The 9340-nt window shown below is 35.1% G+C and overlaps 1 protein-coding gene across 2 annotated transcripts in view; it reads left to right on the top strand.

Annotated features, from left to right (window-relative positions):
- The window catches only part of IL1RAP (interleukin 1 receptor accessory protein), an 84993-nt gene extending 76469 nt beyond the window's left edge, over window positions 1–8524 (top strand). For both annotated transcript variants that reach the window (XM_007466476.1, XM_007466477.1), the window contains one exon: window positions 6641–8524. In XM_007466476.1, the coding sequence (XP_007466538.1) occupies window positions 6641–7359 (719 nt within the window). In that variant the 3' untranslated portion in view covers window positions 7360–8524. The remainder of the gene's footprint in view (window positions 1–6640) is intronic.
- The last annotated feature ends 816 nt before the right edge of the window (window positions 8525–9340 follow it).

The raw sequence follows: 9340 nt of genomic DNA, 5'->3' as shown, positions 1-9340 counted from the left end.
CCTGCATCCCTGCCCCTACTCATCTCTATCCTCTCTCTCTCTCTTTTGAAATAATCTTAACATTATGGGGCAGCCTTTGCTGTGGATTTAAAGACCCCTTAAAGATGAGTCATCTGTTAACAGGGTCATTATGAGTTTCCAAGTATACTTTTCTTTTTCTTTTATTTTTACTCATCCATTAAAAAGGTAATTAGGGCCTAAATTTATTTTAGCTAAGGATAAAAACTCTTTTGCTCATTCAGCTGTATCAGACACCCTCATAGCAAGACTGACACCACTTAGGATGATACAAAGCAGAGTAACTGAAAATGTTCCTTAGACAGCAATTGGTTTAAAAAGCTTGCCTGAATTGTCTCCTACTATGCAACCCATGTCCTCTATCTCAGGTAATTGATATCATATTTGTCAACTTGAAAAATGTATAGTAATTTTTATTAAATTCCTGATTATCTGTAGGTTGACCCATATTTATCATTCCATCTCCCTGCCTACTGCATCTTGTGTCAGTCATTGGGAGTTTGCAGGTGGTTCATCACTTGGTTCAGTCGGATAGGAATCTTCTTTTAATGGTGCTAATACCAAGTAAAATAACAGCAAAAAGCTTTTAGGGCATTTTCTGTCTTATGAGAAAAGCACAGAACAGGGTGTTTGTCAATTTGTCTTTTAATCTCAACCTTGCTAATGTGAATATTAGGAAAGTAATTTCTCATTTGTTTCTGTCTCCCCATTGTAAAGTGTGAAAGTTAGACTTAGTGACCTTGAGAGTGCTTTTAGCATGAATATTCTAAGAGCATTAACTGGACCCCAAGCATTTTTCATATTTTATTCACTGGTACAGTTAATACACTCACTCCAAACAAGTCAGTCTGAATAGTCACTGTTAATGAAACGTGTTTTAGTTTGTTTTCAGTAAAGTTTTACTGTTCTTAAGACTTGGAAAAGTGAAAACTAAGTCCAGAGTTTACAGAGTGGTGAATATCTATGTTACATATAGAGTTTTAAAAACATATGTATGTATATACACACAAGAATTATATATGTATATATATTGCATATATATACACATGAATTACATATATATACATATATACATACATGAATTGTATATATTATATATATAAATATATATATATATACACATACTCACACTATATATACACATACAGACATATGACTTTAAATAGTCATTGGCACAATATTATGAATTACTGGAACTCTTATCCAGTTTTTAAATTACCTTCTTTACTGTAATATTTTTGTGTCAGTGTTTTCTGTACATTAATATTTGTGAATTTACAGCTCACAGAGTGGTAGTTGTTGTTAGCTTTTGCTCTCCCTAAATTAGTATAAATAACTTACTACTGCCACAGTTGATCTGGGTGCGACGGAATCTCTTGTGCACAGAGCTTCCATGGTCACTGCTAAGCAGTAGTCAGCCCTCTGGCATTAACTGATCATCTACTATGTTCTGAGCACACACACTTAGAAGCTAAGCTATATTAATCTTAGTGCTCAACTACTGGAGAGATAAATCTCTATTTGGACTATTAAGTAATACAGGAAAAAAAAATAAAAATACCTATAAATAAGACTGGGTATCCTATGAAAAATGAGAATTCATAATTTAAGGAGATCCTTATCTTAGTAGTATGAATGTTGATAAGCAATTCTAAAACTACTACATTTGTGTCCTCCTGAGGTATTAAAGTCTATTTAATAAATCATTTTTCTTCAGAGGAGTTAATGATTATTTTAAATTAAAAAAAACCTTCATGAATCATTGACCATAAACCTATGGTATGGGGTCACTCTTGGATCTAACTTTTTTAGCCTTATTAATGCTTTACTTTATTAGAAACCACAAGTACTCCTCTTATTAACCCTTCACTCACAAGACCAGAGGAGAGCTGACTTCAGATAAGATTTGAATATCAATTCTAGGATGAATTTTAGGTAAATGAAGGACAGCCCCATTACCAAGGGGCTGTTCTCTTGCCAATGCTGCATTATTTTTGCACTTTTGGATTTTATATTTACCCCATATGCTGTTTGGTACTCCTAGAAACTTCTTGATGCTTCTTGTCCTATTTATACTCCTGTATTTGGTACTGAAATTTTCCAAATGCTAAAATCTAAAGCAACTCAAATCTAAATGATATGTCTCATATTAAGATAATTTTGTTTCAAGATTTTTTTGTTTTATGTCCCAGAAGATGCCCAATACAGATTATCTGAGTGAGATGGAGAAACATAATTTGGAGAACAAGAAGAAATCGCTCTCTAATGTTAAAAATAAAAGTATCTAATGTTAAAAAGAAAAACCTTAATGGTTTTAGATATATGATTTAAAGACCTTCTGCACCCGTTAACAAAAAACCATGATATATAGAGTGTCTAATTACACAATCATATAAAATTATTTAATATTTTTCTGTGTTGTAATTTAGATGATCCCCTAGGAGTCTAATAAACTAGGACTTCATTGTATTGGGGAACAAAAGCATTACTCCACTTGTTAATTACCTATTTTCTTTCCATAGGTTTTCATATATTAAGATTATCTTTTTTATTTTATTCATAAACTTTTGTATTTTCCATTTTCCAGTGATTTGTAAATTTGTTTATTTTAAAAATAAACCATTTATTTTAAGCTTTGAATTTTATTTTGTGCATGTGTTTTATGTCTTTATTTTCATGTTTGGGCATAAGAAATGAGAATACAAAGATTAGTGATACACTTAGAAAAAGAAATGTTATGACACATTAATTTTCTCTTTCTGAGAAAACCGGGAACTTCAACTCAAGAACATTTTTTTTTACATGTGAGTAAATGAGTTACTTAATTAGAGTGGGTTGATCTAGTATACCAGATATGTGTGTGTGTGTGTGTGTGTGTATGTATCTGTGTGTGTATGTGTGTGTGTGTGGATTGAGAGAGAGAGAATCGGAGAGAGCAAGAGAGGAGAGAGAGAGATGGGGAATAGAGACAGAGAATAACAGAGAGAGAGAGGAGAGAGTTTTAAAATAAAGACACAAGCCTATTCCTTTTTTGTTCAACTTGAAACTTGGGCAGCTTACAGTAATCTCTTACCTTTCATAGGTTTTAATACAACCCTAAGGCAGTTGCTTTGAAAGGAGATCAATTAACTAATGCCTTGCCATTAGTTAATAGGTGATAATTTGAATCAAATATGCATTTCTATCACAAATTTCAAACAAATCAGTGATAAATATTTGGAAAGGCATTTTCTTTTGAGTTAATATTAAGTGTGTAGTGACAGGGAAGATTTCTTGCTCTTTAAAAAAAAATCTTATTCATTTATTCCAAGATTATTTATTGGGTCTCTATAACTGAGCTGGTTAACTTAGTAAAAATTTTCCTACTGAAGAATTTCCCAGTTTCAAACCAGTCTCCAAAGAGTAGACTTAAGATCAATGGATGCAAGTTACAAGAAAACAATTTCTACTCATTTAAGAAGCAACTGTAAAGCAAATCTAAACAATAATGTATTTCACTGTCTTTGGAGATATTAGCCCCACCGCCATTACTAGAGATGTACAAGCAGAGATTTGATGGATCTTATTGAGATTTTGTAAAGGGTTTTTTTTTTGCATTGTATGAGTAATGATGTTCCTGAAGTTGCTTCCAACTTTGAAAATGACTTACTGGAACACAGTGGTGACTATTTTCAATATCATCAGTTTCAATATCAATAGTTTGGATATGATGGCTACCTGGCTATTACTGACCCTATTAAAACTTTTAAGATGTATTTTTCAGTCACTTACTGAAGTTACTAAGTCTCTGACACAAGTAAACTTGCAGTATAACAGAAGAGATATGTTCAGCAACTAGTCTGTCTATTTCTCTGTTTCTACTCAAGGGATATGAGGTATTTTTAGCATGGGCTAACAGATTAAGTATTCCAGTAGTATTTTTTAAACTGAATAGACAGAATTTTAAAAATTAAAATCCACATTTTAAGATGATTCTGTAAAGTTACCATTAGAATCAATCATTAGTCTATACATTATTTTTATGTGTTCTTTATGTATTATTTTTATTGTTATAAACAATATATAATATTGTTATTAACTATAATAATATTGTTATTCAATTTTGGATTATTATTATTGAATAATAATTTAATCAAGGTGATTAATTCAAAAGTGCACCATGCACTAGATATTTACCTATAGGTATCAATGAATTGTCTAACAATCCTACAATTTTTCTCTCATTATGTGCATTTTATAGATGGATGAACTCAAACTTTTAAAGATATTAAAATAAATGATCATACTATTAAGATAAAATATTAAGATAAATGGAGAAACCAATATTTGAATTCAGATTCATCTTCCAAATTAGGTGCCCCCATTTTTTTTTAATCTGTACTTCAAGTTTTAAGAGAGAGAGAAAGAGGTTTGCTACTCTTTCATACACCAGTAAACTAGACAAAGAACAAATTTACAGCCCTAGTTTTCTTTTGGTTTTCTTTCTACTTTCAAGTTAATACCAAGGAGATTACGACTTTTACACGCCGGAGTGTTCTGGAACAGTGAAGAGTTCTAGATCAGAAACTGTGACTTCAAAACCAATTTAGTACGACACCAGAAAACTGATATTATCCATCTACAGCCACACCTCAGTTGTTGTTTTTTTTTGAGCCAAACAGAATAAACGACCTAATTTAAGATGCCCTCTCCAAATAATACTCAGCATTAAAAAATAGTAATAATTAACATCCTCAAATATGAAGTTTGACAATATGGAAGATAATAAAATAGGCCATAGAGGAGGCAGTTTCCTTCAAAGTACTATGTGAATACCCCTAGGTATAGCCCAACCCTTATCTGAGAAGCATATCCTATATCCATTCCTCAATGTCTGGAATTCCACAATTCATATTTGTTTTGGGGGTATTTTTTTTTAGCATTACCCTCTCTCAAATGCAAATCCTCCATTTTCAGGGTGAGGTAACAAAATTAAAAACAAACAAAAAAAGCCATAGGCTTTAAAGACAATTTTCTTTAGAGGATCTAAGACAATGTTTTATTTTCAACAGTGGTACCATCATTGGACAGAGCAAATATTTTTCTACAGTGACTATTTTGAAGTGAAACACCCACACCCACACTCACTCACACTGCCCCCACACACAATTTGAGTGCACATGTTCGTTTTGTTGAAAAACTATCCATGTTATCTTAGGGTTATATCATATTTATCATGATACAGGAGAAAGAGTAGAGTTCCTACCCTTACATTCTCAGATTTATGAAAGGCAGCAACATAAGATTCTGAGTAGCACCAGAGAGGACAAAGGAGTTACCAAGACACACACACACACACACACACACATATGCGGGCTTTGAAGACAAGTGAAAATTTAGATTTATCTTTTAAGAGTGCAACAAAAATTGTCTAAAACTTCATGCTCTTGATAAAACCAGTCAAAAGTTCTTAAACATTGAGCATGTTTCATATGATTTTCCTTCAAATTCATGTTAAATTCATCAACTGGAAATAAATAATCTGGTAAAGAGCACAGTTCCTTCATTCCCTGTCAAATTCATGATCGAATTCACTGAAAACTTCCAGCTTGTCTTCTTCACAGGCTGAAAAGTTTCTCTGTCAGTGTTTTACCCCTGGCCTCAAAAGCATAGGCACTCAACCTCATGGTCTGTCCACAGTACCTGTTTTCAGAGTTGTCAATGGCTGCCATTTATAAATTTGGAATTCCTTTCCTTTAGAAAATCACATTGTTTAAGCTCCTAAATCTCACAGTGTGTTAAGCACTCCATTTATCTCAAGAACATTCCAGTGGGTTCTGTCCAAATTCACCTCAATAACTATTAGAATTGAATGCTTCATGCAAAGTCTCAACTTATTGCCTGATTTTTACCAGTCATTTTTGTCATCATTGTTGACCCTTTAATTGATTTCCAGGCCAATCCTTCACACATACACACAAGAAAGAAAGAAAGGGTATTTTGGTTGACAACACGGTCAATACTATGAACTGTCTGCTATATCCAAACATTTTAAGTAGCAAGAACTATAACTCTGTGGATCTTAGGAGGTAGTAATGCCCTATTGACCTTTGCTGATAAGACTGTGTCTGGAGCATTATGTTCAGTCCTGTTCAGGATACTATTTTTAGGAGACACATATATACTGAATATTATTAAGAGAAAAATTATAAAGTGGGGAAGAGACTTGATACTGCATCATATGGAGAATAACATAAAATTCATGAAGTCATTTAATCTAGAGAAGAGAAGAAAATACAATGAGATCACAAGAATTATGAAATATTTCAGATATTTTAAAATGTCAGATCCAAGACCACTGGACAAAAGTGGAAGGAATTTCAAAACAAGAAATTATTTACCAACGGAGCTGATATTAGCTGCTTTTAGAGGTGGTTAATTCCTCATCCTTAAAGGTAGCAGATACTTTGCAACCATTGATAACAGTAATGTAGATGAGATTCCTTACCTGGGTAGATTATTTAACACTTAGATCTTATATTCTCAAGTGTTCATTGCCTGTCCTTTGCAGGATTGTCAACAATGAACTGAAACCTATATAAGTTTTCACTAGGCATTGTCCTATCTTTCCATTTTCCTATAGATACAGTGGAAGCAGTTTTTGACTTCATTCAAAGGAGCCGGAGGATGATTGTTGTCCTGAGCCCAGATTATGTGACAGAAAAGAGCATCAGCATGCTGGAGTTCAAACTGGGTGTCATGTGTCAGAACTCCATTGCCACCAAGCTCATTGTGGTTGAGTATCGTCCCCTTGAGCATCCACACCCAAGCATCCTGCAGCTGAAAGAGTCTGTGCCTTTTGTGAGCTGGAAGGGAGAAAAGTCTAAACATTCTGGTTCTAAATTCTGGAAGGCCTTGCGATTGGCTCTTCCCCTGAGAAGTCTGAGTGCCAGCTCTGGCTGGAATGAGAGCTGCTCTTCCCAATCTGACATCAGTCTGGACCATGTTCAAAGGAGGAGAAGTCGTTTGAAAGAGCCCCCAGAACTCCAGAGCTCAGGGAGGGCTGCAGATGCCTCTCCAGCCCCAGACACGATGTCCAAGCACAGAGGGAAGCCCTCTGCAGCCTGTCGCTGCTGTGTCACCTACTGTGAAGGAGAGAGTCAGCTTAGGAGCAAAAGCCGGGCAGAGATTCATACCCAGCCCCAGTGGGAGACACACCTCTGTAAGCCTGTTCCCCAAGAGTCAGAAACTCAATGGATACAAAATGGCACCAGATTGGAACCCCCTGCTTCCCAGATCTCAGCCCTTGCTCTTCACCATTTCACGGATTTATCCAACAACAATGACTTTTATATCCTATAATTACTGTGTGGTGGGTGGTGGCTGCTATTTCTACCAGCCCATTTTGTTTCATGAACCTATGGGAATAATTGACATTTTTATCATCTAATGGACTATCAGATTGTGTCCCCTTTATTGATTGCTAAAAACTATTTATTTCTAGGAGACAAAAGATCCAAAGGACCCAAATCCAGACTTATTGCCTCTAATGGCCTCAGAAGAGCACACTCTTCTTGGGCCCTAGAAGGTCAGTATGTGCAAGTTGCCTAAAGCCTGATCCTCTCTCTTGCCCAGTGGTTTTCAATGGAGCAAAGAATTTTCTTGTGTTTCCTCTGAGTTTGTTGACCAACCTCATGTTATAAGTCAGTCAGGTGTACTTGGGCTATGACACTTACAGGGTATGTATATCTTGAGGGAGCATTATGGAAAGAAATTGGTTTTGTTGGAAGCTGTAGGACTAACCTCAACAGAAAACCTACAGCACATTTTCCCAGGAAGAACCAAATACTCCCATGCAGGGATACATGGTGTCCTCTGTCTCACTGTAAACTAGTGTTCTCTAAACTGCCTAAAGTTGTTAACATCAATAAAGTTATATTTTTATGTGATTTCATTTGTACTAACAAATTTTTACCTCTCTCTCTCCCTTTTACCTTTTATGGCTTTTAAATTCATAGCTGAAGAGAATTCCCTTTAAGGAAATTGTGATTTGGTTTGGGTACTAGGAAACCTGAGATGTCTCTTTAGTTTCTTTCTAATGTGTATTAGAAGTGATCTGAGAGAGACCAAAAGAGAGTAAGAAAATGTCTCAAAGGAAAAGGAGGTTTATACAAAAATATCATTATATTTTTAGAAATGACACCTGAAAAATTCAGTACCATTAAGGGTTTAGGGTAGACTTTGGTACACCAATCCCTTCTTCTCATTCAGAATTCTGAGAATAGTCAATTCAAGTGCCTACAAGGATCAAAAGCAAGAAAAAAGAGAAAAGGGGGCCAGATATAAGTATAATACAATGCTCTCCACCTAGTACCCATGTGTATAGGGACATAGGTATAGATAAGTATTTCTTTAAACATTTTAACACAATCATAAAAGGCACAGGGCATTTGATTTCCAAGTCAGGGAGATAATAGAGATGATTAAGCCTGGAGGTAATTGAAGAGTATATATTTCTTTAAAAGGGAGCATCCTCTACTCAGCACCATTTGATTGCTGTCACTGATTTAGCCCCAGTATTGGAAGATTGTCCAGTTTTTCAAAAGAATCTAAAAAATCCAGATTTTTATGTAATCTGTCAATTATGGAATGACCTTTACTTAAAAAAAACAGAAAAGAAAAGAAAAGAAAAAAGTAAAGAACCAACCAAAACACATGAACATACATTTACCCAGAGAGCCACTAGTTTGTAATTTCAAAACAAAGGTATTCACCCAAAAAACATATGTCAAATGAAGATCCAAATAACCCTGGTGATTCTGAGACTGGAGAACACAGACTGGCCCTAAGGAAATAATGGAAGACATTTATTTCCTCCCCAAATTGAAGACATCTGGACACTCAGAATAGGGCTGATCTGATCCAACACTCCATTAAGGAGAAATAGCTGAAAAATAGTGTGCCTTCCATCTACTCTGTAAAGGGCCTCTGCCTGGTGGGTTTACTGTAAAAAAATTAGAAGCCCAATCTGCTGCTCCTGACCAGGAGCAGAGTAAAAGGAGCCAAAGGTCATACCAGACATGAGCGCTCACCTTCAGTATATGAGCCCTGGCTGCTAGTGAGCTATGGCCCAATGGGTGTCATCCATTCTCAGTTACTAATAGTGAATGAGAGGTGGAGAAAGAAGCCAGAGTTTTCATCCCACTACTCCTCTTGGAGAGAAATACAGAATTCTATAATGAAAACAGAAACAATTAGATCCTTCTCCTGTGGAAATAAGATGAGGAAGTAGGGCCCTCCAGAGTAAATGGGACTCAACATGGAACTTGTAATTAGGAAATAA

Source organism: Lipotes vexillifer, unplaced genomic scaffold (assembly GCF_000442215.2).
Source record: "Lipotes vexillifer unplaced genomic scaffold, Lipotes_vexillifer_v1.1 scaffold1104, whole genome shotgun sequence".
Lineage (NCBI taxonomy): Eukaryota > Metazoa > Chordata > Mammalia > Artiodactyla > Lipotidae > Lipotes > Lipotes vexillifer.
The sequence above is the reverse complement of the archived record's forward strand: the minus strand, read 5'-3'. Positions and strand labels throughout refer to the sequence as shown.